At 36.8% G+C, this 18,331-nt stretch overlaps 1 protein-coding gene across 4 annotated transcripts in view; it reads left to right on the top strand.

The window, feature by feature from the left end:
- The window catches only part of LOC120425575 (protein yippee-like), a 176,922-nt gene that overhangs the window by 145,791 nt on the left and 12,800 nt on the right, over positions 1-18,331 (top strand). For 2 of the 4 annotated variants that reach the window (XM_052708518.1, XM_052708517.1), the window contains exon 2: positions 12,257-12,745. In XM_052708518.1, the coding sequence (XP_052564478.1) occupies positions 12,713-12,745 (33 nt within the window). In that variant the 5' untranslated portion in view covers positions 12,257-12,712. Of the gene's footprint in view, positions 1-1,293; positions 1,889-12,256; positions 13,003-18,331 lie in introns of those variants that run through there. The other 2 variants (XM_039590147.2, XM_052708519.1) reach the window with 2 other exon arrangements.

Here is an 18,331-nt window from a genome sequence, read left to right as displayed (position 1 = left end):
AAACAAAAGTTAAACAAAAGTTAAACCAAAGGTTAACAAAAGTTAAACAAAAGTTAAACAAAAGTTAAACAAAAGTCAAACAAAAGTTAAACAAAAGTTAAACAAAAGTTAAACAAAAGTTAAACAAAAGCTAAACAAAAGTTAAACAAAAGTTAAACAAAAGTTAAACAAAAGTTAAACAAAAGTTAAACAAAAGTTAAACAAAAGTTAAACGAAAGTTAAACAAAAGTTAAACAAAAGTTAAACAAAAGTTAAACAAAAGTTAAACAAAAGTTAAACAAAAGTTTAACAAAAGTTAAACAAAAGTTAAACAAAAGTTAAACAAAAGTTAAACAAAAGTTAAACAAAAGTTAAACAAAAGTTAAACAAAAGTTAAACAAAAGTTAAACAAAAGTAAAACAAAATTCAACAAAATTTAATCAAGATCCATGCGATGAAAAAGGCCGAAATAAACGATGCATAATTTTTTTAAAGTTATGTGAAATGTATTTTACTTAGTTTGAATTAAAGTTCTTTTTTTCGGTAGCAAAAATTTGTTGGCCCCTTGATTTTTTGGAATAATGTTAAAGGGAATAGGAAAGAGAAAAACTTCAAATTATAATTTGCAATGGCTTATTCTAAGTTAAATTTAAGATAAATTATTGTCGACATCAGGATAGAATTCGATTCTTTGTTTTCGACTTGTATTAAGCATTTGTTGATTATTGACTATCTCAGTCCAATAAACAAAATTTAACCGATTTGTTGTTTGAAAATGCAATTCAGCTCGGGGTTTGCGACATGATTCAAAGTTATTCTACTGTTAAAGGATTTGAAAATTATTACACTCAAATAAAAAAAAAGTACAAAGTTCTTATTTATTTTAGGAACTTTGCCTCTTATCCTTATTTAGTAATTCGAAAAACCCAATAACTAAAAAAAGAAAAGAAGCATCATTCCTAGAATAAAGAAATTGGGTACTTTTTATATATCAATGTAAGATTTCTTAAAATTGCATCTAATAATTTCGAACAGATTGCATGGTTGTCTAATGCCAATTCACTGCATCTTCACCGTACTTTAGTCAGGATATTGTCCTGAGGAATAATTTTATCCGCCGAGTTCCCGCTGATCCCGCGTCAGCTGTTTGAGCTCCCACCCTGCTGCTGCTATCCATGTCGTCGTGAGGCGTTTGAACGGAACTGCCTTGGTTGTGGTCGAGAGCAGCAAAGAGAGTCTAACAGCAACAACAAAAACGGCAACAACGAGAGTACGTCGCCGCGGAGGTACGGCCGTGCTTCCTTGGCCGACCAGCCAATAGTACAACGCCAGAAGTTACGCGAGAAAGCTCTCAAGCAAATAAGCAGCAGCAGCAGCTAGTTAGTTCTCGATAGTTCAGGGCAACAACACGGTTTCACAGTTCTGTGGTGCGGATTTGTTGTTGCTAATTGTATACGCGAGAAGATTTGCTGCGCGAATTTCGTTGCTGGTCGATACGTCGATGTTGTTGTTGTCTTCAGAGTTGTTGATGCGTAGTTGACCGGGTTTGGATCAAGAGCTGCGAATGTAGAGCAAGTTTGATTGCGCGATTGCGGGTTTTGCGTTCAATTCCGGAGTTTCAGCGAGGGGAGGGATAAAGAATAGTGCGTAGTTGTGATTCGTCGTAGTCGTTGCCGTCCGGATTTCTTCGTGACTACCGCTTTCCCAGCGGTTTTGTACCGTTGCTTCCGTTTTTACGAGTGTTGTTTTGTCGTCGACCACAAACCACGAACCTCCTCCGAAGAGAAGAAGAATAACGCAGTGAGACACCGAAAGTCGTCACCAGAGAAGAAGCCGTATACTGGATACCTTCTACAGCTGCTGGTACAGACCAACTCAGTGTTCAGAGCCAGTACCGAAACCAAGAAGTGTAAGTGTACCAATTGGCGGAGGAGAGCCGAACCGTTAAGCCACTTCTGGCTCTGGCTTATTGCTGAAGCAAGTTGTTTGCTGTTGTTGTTGTTGTGGCGCTTGGAACTCTGGGAGATTGGTGGTCGACTCGAAGCAGAGAAAGTTTGGGATTCGCCTGCCTGCCTGGTTAGGTCTCTGGTCTAATGGGATTCGGATCCCATTGGGGGGTGTCCGTTGTTGTTGTTTACTTGTTGGTGGCTTACTTACTCACTGCTGTACTAGGAGTCTTAGGGGGTTTCTGAGGTTGGCGTAAAGATTCTCTAAATACGCAATCATTCATTTGTGGACCACCAATCAGTGAGGTACTCCTGGATATTAGCTCCTGAAAAGTGCTTAAAAAGTGCAAAAATGCCTCACGGCAAGAAAAAGAGGCGGTCCTCACCAGCAGGATCGGCAGATTTGAAAAAGTTAAAGAATGCCGAGGCGCTACCTGCAAAGCCAGGCAGTTTGAGTAAGGACGCTCAAAATTCGTCTGGAAACCAGTTCGCTACCCTCCCTGTGGACGTGAGCGAGAAAGAAGAAGTTGAACGACGGGAAAAGTTGCCGCCCATTTTTGTGAAAACATCGTCATCGGATTCGGTGCGAAAGTGGCTGACCGGGTTTATCAAATCTGGTGCTTTACGAGCTTCCATTCGCTTGTGTGCTGATGGACTCAAAATTCTGCTACCTACCAGAAAGGATTACAACTACGTTCGGGATTTCCTGAACAACACAAAGATTGAATACTACAGCCACGACGATCCAGGTAAACGCCCCATGAAACAGGTCCTCCGAGGCCTGTACGACATGGATGTGAGTGTGCTGAAAGAAGAGCTCAAAACTCTTAAGTTGAACGTGATCGAAGTCTTCAAGATGACGAGACACAACAAGGACATCAAGTATCGTGATCAACTGTACCTGGTTCATCTCGAGAAAGGATCGACAACGCCGTCTGAGCTGAAAGCAGTTCGGGCTATTTTCAACATCATCGTGACTTGGGAACGTTATCGTCCAGTGCACCGTGACGTGACACAATGTTCGAACTGTTTGCAGTTTGGACATGGTGGAAGGAACTGTTTCATCAAGAGTCGTTGTGCAACCTGCGGAGGTGAGCACAAAACTCAAGCTTGCGAAACAATCAACGAGAACATCGAAGCGAAATGCTTCAATTGCGGCGGCGACCATTCTACCAAGAATCGAAGCTGCCCAAAACGTGCTGAGTTTGTAAAAATTCGCCAGCAAGCGACGACGAGGCACCAACCAAATCGTCGCAAAACACCACCAGCATACACGGACGTGGATTTTCCTGCTTTGGCGTCACCTGGAGCGGGATCTGTTCGAGTGGTTCCAAATCTGCAGCCATTGCCGTTGAATCAGCGGCAAAGAGTTGCAGAGAATACAACACCTCCAGGCTTCAGTCAGCAACCGAGGGAAAACCAACCAACATCAACGGGCGAAGGCAGTAGTGACCTGTTTTCACCACAAGAACTTTTGAACATTTTCATCGAGATGACAACAACACTGCGTGGTTGCAAAACTCGCCAGGAACAAGTAAGAACTCTTGGAGCATTCATCTTAAAATACAGTTCGTAGTTTACTCGTTCTAGTGATTTTGAATATTTCAATGGATCAATTTTTTTTTTAGTTTTAAGTTAGGATTAGTTGTTAAAGTGATTTTTTTTTTCTTTTTTACCCAAGTGTATTCAATTCAATGCAAATATGTAAAACAATTTGAAGTAAATAAAATAAATATGATCAGTTAATAATAAAACGAAAAATATAACAAAGATGAAGAGCATTAGGCCATACCACTTAGCATGTAAAAGAAATGTAATTATTATAAGAAAGTTCAATAAAGACATATTTAATTTCAAAAATTTTCTCTAAATACGCAATTAGAGGTTTCGCGAACTTACTAAAAGGGGACGACAGATACGTTTTTTGGAGTGGAGGACTTGCAGAGTGGGGTGACGAAGAATTGAGTTGAGTAGTAAAACCGGTTACGTTGCAGGCAGAGCTTTGTGAGTGACAAAGTTTGAGTTGAAACTATTACTAAGGCTTACGTTTGGGGCTTCTTGGAAGTTTGCTCAAAGTACATTGAGACTGCTATCAATGGGAAAGCAACACCGTCATGCTTGGCAAACAAAATATAAATTCTTGTTGTACTTGAATTTTTAGCATTTGAAATGTCGATTCTCAATTAATCAATTCTGAAAGAATGATTTAAATTTGATTTAGGACATTTTTGTTTTTATTGACATTACCCATTTAGACTCATTTTGATCCAATTATTGCCATAGTTTGTGATATTTTCTTCGAAAAGGTTTGTTAAACTGAAAGCAATTTACTCCATTAATTTTTAAAAAAATTTAAGCGATTATCCACGCTCTTTACAAAAAAGATTTGTTTTGTATAGAAACTGTGCAAAGTCCACGTGGTTTCTGGATGGTCCCTAAATAACTGAAGGAATTTTGTGAGAATATTGTAAACGAAGTGAAATTTATATCGCCGAACGCAGAATCATGGCAATGGTAAATTTTTTTTTTAACTTGTCAGTTTTTTTTTTAATAATTAGGCCACTGCAAATATTTTAAGTTTATGTCGCTCCCCACCCCCTTCAAAATTTGTCTGAAAAATCAGGAGGCAAAAATTTTTTTTTCAAATAACCTCAAAATTTCAATGGAAATAGAAGTCTAATCAACTGAGAACAATCTAAAATGCCTTTTTCTGCATTGATAATCATATTTAGCATGTTTGGGCTCGTTTAAAAATATTTTAAACTTCCGCAAAAACTTTTTTTCTCGCAAAAATAAAATTTTCGTCAATACTTAGAAATCTTGGAAATTAATGATTGCAAAACAACTGGACAGGTGTATAATGCATTTTAAAACACTTTTTTCATTCAAATGTTGATACCGTGGCCTGTAATTTTTTGACCCCCCCCCCCTCGACTTAGATCAGAGTCGAGGGACATAAACTTCAAAAAATATGTGCAACGGCCTTATTTCAAAGGCTATTTATTTGATTTTATAAGTAAAACATTTTAAAACTTTTTTTTTTATCACAACTAAGCGTTAACAAAGAGATAATTAAAAAAACTGACTTTCAAATTTCAATCCCAGCTTTTGAAAAAAAAAATAAGGCAAAAAGTATCAAGTTCTGTCACAAATTTGCAAAATATCAATGAATACACGAAAATATGTTTTCTAAGTTTCACGTCTTTTTCCGAACTGCAGTCCCAAAATTCAAAATTTGTCAAATTCTTTAAAATGCTCCATTTGACTTAAAATGCAGAATTAATCGTTGTTCAATGTATCCTAACTAGTTTACAACCGATTTTTTATTTTGCAATTTGTATTTTTTTTATTGAGGAAGGGGGGGGGGGGGGGGTAATGGCCAATGGCCTTATGTGACACCTACACTGCCCATGTTCGCATAAATGTCACATATGCAAAAACAGCAAGCTAAGAAAAACGCATTTGAAGTTTGTCCCACACATAAGGTTTCGTGTTAAGTTTTCGCGAACAAATTGGATTTTCTCCTGATTTCTAGAACAAAGTACTGGATGTTATAGGCTTTTCTGAAAGAGCATACGATTTTGAATCAAACTGCATCAATAACTCAAAAACGATGAAAATGCATATGGGACATTTATGCGATCATGGGCAGTACAGGTACGTTTAAAAAAAATCTGAAAGTTCTTTTCAATTGAATTTTTGCAGTAAATTTTGTTGGCCAGATTTTAAGCTTTTTCCCAATATTTTATACAATATTTTTTACACAATATTTTTTTCATCTCCTAAACCAAATTTTGCACCACGTAATTTTTATTCTTCTCAAAGATATAAAAAATCGATAATTTTAAATTGGAATTTTGGGAATTTAACTTTCAGTCATAGAAAGTAAAACGAAAATTTAAGAGCGAGTCCACGAACAGGGCATACCCCTTTGTATGGGACGTCGTTTGAACCTCACCAATCTGCCTGAAATTTTTAGGGTTGTTTGTACATATAAAACTAGCATCTGGCTTAAATATGAGCACTCTAGATCCACGGGAAGTGGGGCAAATCGGGAAACAAATTTTAAAGGTTCAAAAAACGCAAAAAATCTTAAAAAGGCTATAACTTTGACAAAATTCAATTTATTTTCAAAATTCAAAATGCATCTGAAAGGGCTTACAAAATGCAACAAAATGCAGGGTGAAGTATCCCAATTGGTTTAATTTACAGAGAGTTATTGGCATTTTAGTGAAAAATAGCATAATTTTCAAACTCAAATAAAAAAGTGTTCCATCCAGATATCAACTCGGTTCGACCTGCAGCTTGTAGGGGACATCTGAGCCTACCATTTGAGACTGAGAACGCTTTGGGTAAGGCAGTTTAACATATTAAATAGACACTTTTACTTTTAGTGAATTTTATTTTTTTTGTTTTTTTTAAAGCCCTTTCAGATGCATGTTGAATTTTGAAATTAAATTGAATTTTGCTTAAGTTATAGCCTTTTTAAGATTTTTGACGTTTTTGAACCTTCAAACTTTGTGTCCCGATTTGCCCCACTTCCCGTTGACCTAGAGTGCTCATATTTTGGCCAGATGCTAGTTTTATATGTACAAACCTTAAAATTTCAGGCAGATTGCTGAGGTTGATGCGAGATGGGTATGCTTTGCTCGTGGACTCGCTCTTAAGATTTTTTCTTCCGAGTACCTATTTTATAAAAATCTTAATCATAACCTACAAGTTTGCCGAAGACACCAAACCTATCAGAAAATCCCTTCTCAATATAAAGAACTTCGTAGATTTACATACCCATTTTGTGTACTAGCCCCCAAAATTCTATGGAGACTTGTATGGAGAAACTAATACAAAACTAACTAAATGACTTCTTTTGACTAAGAGAGTGCATGGACAATGTACCAAATAAAAATATACAAAGAAAAGTCGATTTGCGAAATCGTAGAAAACATCACAGCTATTTTTTTACTTTTCCGGAGACACTTTTTAAATTGGATTTTTTGTGTCAAACATTCATGCGTTAAGTAAATTTACCGTTCAAAACAAAAAAATAAAAAAAATAAAAGATTGGATTGGATTTGGATTTGGATTTTTTATGTCAAACATTCATGCGTTAAGTAAATTCACCGTTCAAAACAAAAGAAAAATTAAAAGTGTTACTTTTCAAGACTATTGCTGAAAAGTTCAACTCTGCAGCACTGGTATTGAAAGGTATTAATTTTCCTTTCTTTTATTTTTGGTAGATAAAAGTAGGCCGTTTCGTCGCTCGAGAATGACAGGAAAAGTAAGTAGTTTCACGACGGAATTGCAAAAAAATACATTTTTGCAATTCCGTCGTAAAACTACTTACTTTTCCTGTCATTCTTGAACGACGAAATAGCCTACTTTTCTGTACCAAAAATAACTGAATCGAATAGCAACACTTTTCAAAATAAATGCTGAAAAGTTCTACTTTTCAGCACTGAAATGGGTGCTGAAAAGTTGAACTTTTCAACACTTGTTTCGAAAAGTAACTCTTTTCAACATTTTTTTGATTCAAACGATTTATTGACAAAATACATGAAAATTTGACATAAAATTTCACTCAATGGGTGTTTTTCGGAATTGCAAAAAATGTTGTATGGAACTCGTTGCAAAACTTGATTTTTTCAGCACTCTTCGTATTTATCCAACTCGGTGAACCTCGTTGGATAAATGCAGGGCTGTGGAGTCGGAGTCGGAGTCGGAGCCGGAGTCGGTGGAGTCGGGTCTTTTTGGGGACCTGGAGTCGGAGTCGGAGTCGGAGTCGTCAAAACTCGAATAGCTGGAGTCGGAGTCGGAGTCGGAGTCGGCTAAATTTTATGAGCTGGAGTCGGAGTCGGAGCCGGAGTCGTAAATTTCTGATAGACCCGGAGTCGGAGCTGGAGTCGGAGTTATCAATATATTTTATATAATTTATGAACTTAATTATTGTTCAATATTTGTCATATTTCAGGCTAATTTCCAATTTTTAAAATTTATTTATTGAATCGCGTGCACTGCGTTGACAATTTTTTTCATTTTTCATTTCGCTTATGAGGCGGGAGCCGTAGCCATTAAGCCACGGGCCGGTCATTCTCTTTATTTTTTATCAAGATGTTTATCAGATGTCATATTGTTTTTGAAGCATTTTTATTGTGATTGAAAAGCTCTTATTGTGTTATTTCACTAAGAATATAAAAAAAGTATTTACACCCCTTGGGCCCTATGCGCATTTTGTGATGAAACATGTAAACAATTCAAAGTTTGACAAAAACCTTGTACTACGTTTTATTCAGAAACTCATGCCGAACATTTTGCTACAAAAAGCTCATGAAAAGATGACTTCTATAAAAAGTTCTATAACAAATACTATTACAAAAATCAAAAAAGGTGCTAAAAAAGTTTGTACACCTTTCGAAAATTAACATAAATAAAGTTATTTGTTGACAAATCACCATAAATCCAGCCCCCAACTCCAAATTGGCATCTTTGACCGATATAAAATAATTTGGATTGAATATAAAGTTTACTAACTACATAGTATAAAAGTTTATATAACTCTGGAAATTCTATATAAAACTTATCAAATCTTAATTTTGCAAACTTTTAATTCAACTAAATGTCAATATATTACCATATAATTGCTAAGATTTTAAGTAGATCCTTTTTTTTTAATAGGAAAATATAGGTTCACTATCGGTACTAACGAAAAAAATATGTTTAAAAAACATTTGTTAAATTGATATTATAACTCTACTAATAAATTATCAACTATTAAAATGCCCCTGAACGCATAAATGTCCCATATGCATTTTCATCGTTTTTGAGATATTGATGCAGTTTTTTTCAAAATCGTGAGCTCTTTCAAAAGAGCCTATAACATCCAGTACTTTGTTCTAGAAATCAGAAATGCGTTTTTCTCAGCTTGCTGTTTTTACATATGGGACATTTATGCGAACATGGGCAGTATATCAATCTTTTTCTTGGAACGCAACATGCTCATTTTGTATGTAAATAAAAATAAATCAAAGTGTCGTGCTGAAAACATTTAAAACAAACACAAAATATCGAAAATAAGTTGCAACTAATTTTGAAATAATCATTGAATTTATAAGATAAATCGATTACCTCAATGTTTACAATTTCTCTTAAAGTGTTGATCCTTAAGGATCCACTACACGCCAACATTTTTTGCTTCGACTTTTTTACGGAAATTGTCATAACTTTTAAAAGAAAACAGTTAGAGTCCCACTTTTTGCATTAGGTCTTGTAGAAATGTTATGCAAAGTAAACAAGATTTTTGCAAGTATTTTTTGGGGATTTTTGAAGAAACTATTGAAACAATCAGATCAGTTTAGGTCTTGTTAACTTTGCATAACTTTTGTGCAGGACTTAATACAAAAAAGTGGGACTCTAACTGTTTTCTATTCAGAATTATGACAATTTCCGTAAAAAAGTCGAAGCAAAAAATGTTTGCGTGTAGTGGATCCTTAAAAATATCGTTGAACAAGTCTAATTTTTTCAAATACCTTAAATAGGGGTGATAGAATTGATATAATTTTAATTTATTTTTAAAATTTTAGAATTTTCTCATGATTTATATGTTTAAAGTGTGTACTGGGCTGGATCACACAATTTCCATGTACGTCTTCTGAAATAAATTCAAAAGAGCTTTAAAAAATAGTGATTTTGAAAATTGTCTATTTCAAAACCAGGGTATCTTTGATAGTTACTGTGTTTCTTTAAAATTTCAGCCTAAAATTATGCAAATTGATTTTATATGTCAATTCGATCATGTAGGCTAACTTTCTTTTAATATTTCATAAAAAAGTATAATTAAAAATTAGTATAGCTAGCATATAAACTTAAAAAAAGGAATGTAAATTTAAAGTAGTTGAATAAAAAGTTCCAATTTTTCAAACAACAAAATTTAAATTTATTTAGAAAATTGTTATGCTGAAAATGGGATTGAATCTGAAGATATTTATGATTTTTGTTTCAATAACGCTGAAAACATGTAACATAGAACAACGAGCACTTATCTACCAAGCTTAGTATGGTTCCATACCATTCTGTTTGTATAAATAATTCGTTTTTATAATTTTGAGAAACCCCCCGAACATAAATGTCACCCCGGTTTACAGTATTCGCGCAAGTGTGAACTGAAATGTGAGTGATGTGATTAATTAAAATTTTTAAAATATTTTAAATACAGATTAGGTGTCGGAGTCGGAATCGGAGCCGGAGTCAACAATTTGTGGAAAGCTGGAGTCGGAGTCGGAGTCGGAGTCGGATAGAGTTGGAAGGCCGGAGTCGGAGTCGGAGCCGGAGTCATCAATTTGTGGAAAGCCGGAGCCGGAGTCGGAGTCGGAGTCGGCTTAACCCAGAAAGCCGGAGTCGGAGTCGGAGTCGGAGTCGCTTGAATTATGACCCGACTCCGCAGCCCTGGATAAATGTACGACTCGTGCTGAAAAAATCCTCTTTTTGCAACTTGTTGCATAAACTACTATTTCAATAGGTACTGTTATTTTTGGCGGTGAAAAGTAGGACGTTACGTGATATGGGCCATCCATAAACTACGTGGAACTTTTTTTAATTTCAGACCCCTTCCTCCCCCCTTGTGGACAATTGTTCATTTAAAAAATATTTTTGTATGAAAAGCGTGGACAATTTTCAAAAAAAAAAAATCAGAAATAGATCTCCAAAAAAGTGTCCACGTCGTTTATGGATGGTCCCTTATTGCTAAATGATTCCTTTTATCAAACATATTTTTGTGTTATATTTTTTCATTCATTATACCTACAAACTTCCTTCCCAAGATACAGGTATTCGAAATCAGTCCAGACTCGATTATCCTTTGTTTCTATTAAACGAAGCTGGAATATCTGAAGGTTTATTTCTTTCTTTCTTTGTTTAGATTGATATTTTTCGGCGAATAAGAACACAATTTTTAAACGTTTTTTTCTTTTTCTTTATTCAAAAACATACAAAAATATCAATTTCAAATTCGGCGATCAAAAATAAAATAATGAAGGTTTGTTTGGGACTTCGGATATTCGGATTTTTTTATTACTTTTTTTACTTTTATCATCAAACTCAATAAGATGGTGAATAGTTCTCAACGCTATCTTAACACAGTATCGATTTTTTTTATGCTGTTTAAAAACCAACAATGGTTTAAATATAGGGGAAATCTACCCATTTTAATCCTAATAAGCGGTCGTGTTTGAATGATGCTGGATAATCTAGAGTCTCCCTTGAATTTTACTAAAACCAAGTACACCAACGAGTAGAGCAAGTTTTTGTGAACATTTCTGTTTATTTTCACTTTCACTAAAAGTTATTCTATTTCTTTACCAAGCATTTAACAAAAAAAAATTCCCAAGGGTATTCTAATCGAGGCGAATGCATTGGGCCACGCCCATTTTTCTAATATCGGCTTAGTTCTTTTTTCTTCCAACACTCTGTCGAGTGTTGCCATTTGCGCTGACAGTTCAAACGAACACTCACGAAAAGTGGCATTTATAGGGAAAGTTTCCTGGCATCGCTGGCTGTGCTGCTGGTGGTGTTGACGGCCAGCCTTTGTTCTTTTTTGCCTTCGTCTCTCGCTCGGTTTTCTTCAGCCTTCGTTTGGAATGCAAAGTGAAAATTGAAACGTCAAACGACTTGACGCGTTTGTTTTTTTGATGGCGCTTGCTAATTTATTACATTTTTCGGGATTATTCTTCAAGTGAGTGCCTTACTAATGATCAAAAGAACATGTTGCCGGTAGTTGGAAGCAATTTCATATCTTAAGCGCCGTGAAAAAGTAAGCGAAAGTGAAAAGTTAATTTTGGCGATATTCATTAAGCGTTTGAGGGATTCTTGTGTGTGTCACTGTGTGTGCCAACAAAATGATGAGAAGTGGTCTCACAAAATACAAATTATGATCAAAAGTGCATTAAATGTGATCTTTTTGGCCAGTAAGTGGCATACATTTGCGTGCTTACTCGAGGCGGTGCTGTTGCTGGTAAGTTTATAGCCCAAATAGTATTTTTGGAGCTTTAATCGAGCATCAAACTCTCCATATGACGAAGATAGGTGTTTGATTGGAAAGGGTAGATTTCCCCTATATGTTTTGACAAAATTTTAGGGTTTGACGTTACAATTGCGTTTTCCGTCGTTGTTTTTTTAAATTGAATGCGCTAATATTGCGCAATATTACTTTATTTGTTTGTTTGAACATTATCAAAAATTGTTTATTCACTTACAATCACCACGCTAAACGCTGTGGAAACCCAAATCGGAGTCATCGTGTCTAACGTATTATTTTTGTTTTCTCTCACCTTTCTTTCCAGAATTTTCGTAAACAGTATCAGTGAATGTCCGAAAACATCAATCAGTAATCCAGTTATCAGCAACAACAACAACAACAACAAAATCATCAACAGCTGCAGCCATACAACCGAAACCGAAGTCGTAGTTTGAGTGTGTGTTCGAAGGAAAAGAAAAAAAAGAAGCCCTCAAAGAAGACATTCGGTGCAGTGTTTGTTATTGGGGCATAGAACTGATAAAATACAGCAGAAACAACAACCACAACAAAAATCGCTGACCGCGTTTAGCACCCGAGCAGCAACGGTTGTCAACCCCGCGACGACAAAGAAGACGCTCCGTGTCTGACATTGACCGCGAATGTCGACGCCAGTGTGAAGAAAAAAGAGGGCAGTGTCAGCGCGAAACCGGAACCGGAACCAGAGGAGGAGTGAGCGGGGTGCAGTGAGCTCAGCGACCGAGCCATACAGGAACTTCGACGGATGCACATATCCCTACTTAGTTTGCTGTTCGAAGTACGGATCGTAACGATTCTTGCCGCTTCTAACGCTAACACTACTACTAACCTTGGGCTAAGCTAACACTTGGAGCTTGCGTGCGTGACGTCACTACTAACCACTAACTACTAGAGAGCGACTAGAAATTAACAAAGCCACGGTTGACGGAAGCAAGACGGTTCCACCATCGCCGGGAGCCGTACTTTTTATCATCCATACTAGTTTTAAACACCACTTTCGGCCTGGACTCGATTCGAGACCACGATCCAACCCAGGTAGAAAGCGACGATGGTGGTGACACTCAGAGCTATTTTTTACATTTTCACTCACATTTTTTCATTTTAATTCATGTTTCATATGACTATAATTGCCATCTTTTCAGCTATAATACGAGATAGGCAGAATTCAAAATTGCCATTTTTTCCTTTCTCACTGAGGAAAGGCCATAAAATCACATAAAATTAACTTCTTTTAAGAAAAAAAAGATCTTCCTAGAACTATCTTCACTTGTACATAATCGACTCAGAATCAAATTCTGAGCAAATGTCTATGCGTGGTGGTATTGATCAAAAATATCAACGAGGTTGTCTTGGATTTGGCTGAACATTTTTTTCCGGATTTGTCCATTCGGTCTGGATTTGAGTCCCATAACTTGGATTTAATGAAATTTTACTGCTCTTGTTCGCATAAATGTCCCATATGCATCTCCGTCACTTATGTGTTATTCATGCAGTTTTGCTCAACATCGTGTGCTTTTTCAGGAAAAAGAACAAAATTATACAGTACTTTGTTCCAGAAATCTGGAGGAAATACAGTTTTATCGCGAAAACTTAACACGTCTCAACTTGCAGTTATTGCATATCGAACATTTATGCGAACATGGGCAGTAGGGTGGGTCATTTTTTTCGAAAGTGCTCGGATCCGGCTGAAATAAAGACCATCTTGTAGAGGGGACCCATAGGGGCTCTCATACCAAATTTGAGCTCATTTGGTTGAAAACTGGCTTGTCGCTCGGGGGTTAAAGTTTACATGGAAATTACTATGGGAAATGCGTGATTTTACTTCAAACGCTCCTACAGGCTAAGCGACAAACTTTAACCCACACTTACACTAGGTAGCCGTGTCGGGGGTGGTCCAAGGAACATTTTTCTCTAAGGGTTCATGATCATCCGTTCAACCCTGAGCTTGCGCAAAGCCGAAACATCCGGCGACGCCGGAATCCTTCTAAATCCCGGTTTTAACGATCAACGCATGCTACGAAACTTTGATTGAAGCATCACATGAATGAATGAGAAACACGACGCCAAACGTCAACTTGCTAAAATTTAAGCGCAAAACAACGGTTCGCCGTCGATTTCGCTGGCCCGTCGGCAAATACAGCGCAAGTTGGTTTCCGGAAGCACGCTGCAAGAGGGAGTGACATGACGAGCTGGCCACACCATAGCGGCAGAATTTCAGTGCTTACCCGCGGATGCCAGTAGCAGCGTCAACCGACAAAAGTTTCAAGTTGGGGGAGAATGAGCAGCAGCTGCAAGGTTCGAAAAAGAAGGTCTCAAATCGGTAAGTTCAATCAATTGAGTCTAGAACTTGAAAACCTTTCAATAACCGTCACTTTAAATTTCAGACAGTTGTGTCATGAGAAAGCAGAAAATCAACATCGCTGACCAACATCGTGAAAAAAATTGCAGCAAAATCATCCAGCATCCTGTAAACGCCCGCAAAACCGACAAAGTTGGGGAGCTGTTGCCACCAAAGGGGGAGAAAGGCGGCCAATCCAACACAGAAAGCATCACCGGCAAGGCAGGAAAGACATCTGGTCCATCAATGTTCAGTCCGTTGCAAAGGGCGTTTCAGGGACGCGTGATGTACACGATGGCCACCAAAATATCCGTGCGGGATGTGGATCAACAAGAATCACATCCAGGACGAAGATCGTGAACCGGAATGGAAGTCATTGTTTGCCCGATCAATGTTATCGCGTCACACACGAAATAGATGTTACGAATGTATTTATTATTTTGTGGTTGAAATAAATTCATAAGCAGTTTTATCTTCTGCACCTCCTTTAGAAGCTATTTATTTAATTGTCTATCGAGCGGATCAGCTTCTAAGCATCTTCCTCGAGCATCTGCTCTCGCTTGACCTTCTGGATGGCGGCACACGGCACAATTGTCCCCAATACTCGCAACCATTCTGCCGGAAGTACATCGACGTGTGGTTCGCAAAGGAGGTCAACTGTCCGCCGCCGGGTTGAACAAGGCACGTTGGAGTGCATTCCGACGTCACCAAAACGCTGTACAGTAGGTTCCTCATCCCCCCATTGGTGGATCTTGTCCAATCGCCATTGTCCACTTTTGATCTTGCACAGACATTCGCCGCAACAAACACTTCCCGTGCCATTAGCCTTAGTCCGAATTGTTCCGCAACGTAACACTTCATCCCGCTATCTACCGGAAGTCGATGCACGCAATTATGTGAATTGTTCTCGGTCAACACCGTGGTCACTAGCCAATGACCAAGCTGCAACGCGCGGTTCGTAAATGTTGGTGAACAAGTGTGTTGACGTTTGGCGTCGTGTTTCTCATTCATTCATGTGATGCTCCAATCAAAGTTTCGTAGCATGCGTTGATCGTTAAAACCGGGATTTAGAAGGATTCCGGCGTCGCCGGATGTTTCGGCTTTGCGCAAGCTCAGGGTTGAACGGATGATCATGAACCCTTAGAGAAAAATGTTCCTTGGACCACCCCCGACACGGCTACCTAGTGTAAGTGTGGGTTAAAGTTTGTCGCTTAGCCTGTAGGAGCGTTTGAAGTAAAATCACGCATTTCCCATAGTAATTTCCATGTAAACTTTAACCCCCGAGCGACAAGCCAGTTTTCAACCAAATGAGCTCAAATTTGGTATGAGAGCCCCTATGGGTCCCCTCTACAAGATGGTCTTTATTTCAGCCGGATCCGAGCACTTTCGAAAAAAATGACCCACCCTAATGGGCAGTTTGGATACTGTCAACTGTGGTGAATCGAGACTCCAGTTTAACTTTCGGGAAGTCGCGTGTTTTCGCCTTTCTTACAAGTGTCCTTACAAACTGTGTACAAAGTACACGTACGCGACCTCCGGTGGGTTAAAAGGGACAGCAGTTTTTAGGGCATTTTAAAGTTTGAAATTTGGAAAACGGTACATTATTTTTGTTGTTCTGTCCGAAACCAATAAAAATATCAAAATATTTTGTAGTTATAACGGTGAACAAACAGCTGCCTTTTTTCGCCCAATTTTGATTTTGCGCTGCACTCGGAAGTACATGGTTTACTTTACAACAAAAAGGGATGAATTCGTATAGTTCGGTTTTCATATGTGAGAAATTTAATTTAAATAGGACCGAGTGCTGCGCAAAATCAAACTTTTTTCAGTAAAATCGCTGTTTCTTGCCAACAGTTCATTTAAGTTTGAGGTTTACATTAATTTTTATGTAAAATTGTCCGGGGAACACGATGGTGATAAAATAAAACAATTAAAAAATTAAGGAATTTGTCAAAACTGAATTTTAATACTTGAAAGGTTAAAATATAATATAAGGAGGCATTTAAGGGTTTCAATTTTATTTTAATCGAATTCCTTGGACAGTTTTCTATAAAATGCAACCTGTAGGAAGGCTTTTGCTCAAATAGTTGCAAAGCTATGATGAAAAGAAAAAAAAAGGTTTTTAGAAAATCGTCAAAAAAAGGGTGGTGCCAAAAATAGAGGGATGGTCCAATCAACACCAAACTTGAGATTTCTGGTAACTATCTATAGATGAACGTTCCCTCCAGGTTCGATGAAGGTCGAGTCCAAAAGTGTACCCTCGAATGACCCTTATATTGTTCAGTTGAATTTTTCATGTGAAAAAGTGAAATAAATTTAGGAATATTTTCATTAGAATATAAAAATTTTAAATGATTTTAATTTTAATTTTTTTTTCCAGGCACTGCCTTGAAGGAGCTCTGGCTCACTGGCACGTGCTGCAGTATTAACGAAAAATGTTAAGATCGATGAAAAGATGAGAGGGTATGTAGCCCTACTCCATAAAAAAAGAAATAATCAGAATATCAGAATATGAAAAATAAAGACAAACCGAGCCTAACTTCAAATGGAGTAGGTGAATGTTCTAACTTCCAGTTGGATGTGCGAAATTCGATTTTTGAAAATAAAAATAAAAAATGAACAAAGGCATGCTAATCCAGATGGGACATTTATGCTTTTGTAAGTAGGGTAGATAACTTGCTATCCTAGACTCATATAAATCCTTTTTGTGTATATGGAGCCATGTGCTTTCGATCATGACATGTGAGAAGGGCGTATGTTATTTAGTTATTGTTGTCTCTTGTAATTTAGAGGTCGAAAACAAACTTATATGAAATTTGACGAACTTCATGAAAAAAAAAACACACTGAAAGAAAAATACACGCTATTTTTATGAGATTTATCTATTTATTTGAAAATTGGTACCTCACCTAAAAAGAAATATTTTAAAGAAATTGTCTTAACAGATTAGAGCTCAAATTTCTGAACTAAGCCTTGTGAAAAATATCATGACCAGGACTGTTCTAATTGATGAAATCATCAAAAATAAAAAATCAAACTCAGGATGTTTCAATTTACCATTTGTTAGGATTTTTCAGAACATATTATTTTCAAAAATACAGAATTAATCTTGCTCAAATCTAGATTGGATCCTTACAGACATTTCAAAGAATCGATTGGGGATTCATCGGAACAGCTTCCAAAAGTGGCCAAAAGCCAAGCAAATTTAAATGAAGTTCCGGATTATTCTGTACAGTAGAAATAATATCAACAAAAGTTTGACGAATAAACAATTTATTGAAAAATCAAATTGAGGCTGTGAATCGTTTTAAGATCAAATATTTCTTTGTTAACTAAGATAACATATCAAATCTTGTGTTTGCATTCAAGGGTCCAAAGCACCAGTTGTAAACAATACCGTATCTCGATCAATTTACGAATTATAAAAATAAGAATACTTTGAATTACTCATCTGCACGTTCTTTAAATACTCTTTACTGAAAAAATCTAAAAAGTGTCAGAAGTCACGATGGCTGTAACGACGTGTTGCAAACTAACTAGAGAAATATACTTTCTTTATGTCGATACATTCAAATAGAGACCGTTTTTTTTACCCAAACATTTCATTAGGGCACAAAAGCCAAATGTAAACATTGGCGACTGTTCCATTATTCCAATTGTTATTACCTTCCCTACACGCCCTCCAAAATCAGATTGATAGTAAACAATATCCTGTTGAAAAAATTAAAAATACGTAAGGGCACACAATAATGATTACCCCAAATCACACAAATTGCTTGAAATGTCCCTTTTCCTTAATCGTTAGTTTTTCGTAGTTGAGGAACTTTTTGTGTATAAAAGTGAACATTTTCATTCATTCTTAACACTAGTTCACTACAAAACCAAGTAAGGTTCTGCTAATCACCAAGGATTTCTCTTAATTGTGATTTTTATTGAGAAAAGCACTATAAATTAAAAAGCATTACAACAGGTTGCTAAAAATGGTATATTTTATCGAATGATCAGTAAAAACTCCATCAGGCAAGC

This window comes from Culex pipiens, chromosome 2, assembly GCF_016801865.2.
Source record: "Culex pipiens pallens isolate TS chromosome 2, TS_CPP_V2, whole genome shotgun sequence".
NCBI classification, from domain to species: Eukaryota; Metazoa; Arthropoda; class Insecta; order Diptera; family Culicidae; genus Culex; species Culex pipiens.
The sequence above is the reverse complement of the archived record's forward strand: the minus strand, read 5'-3'. Positions and strand labels throughout refer to the sequence as shown.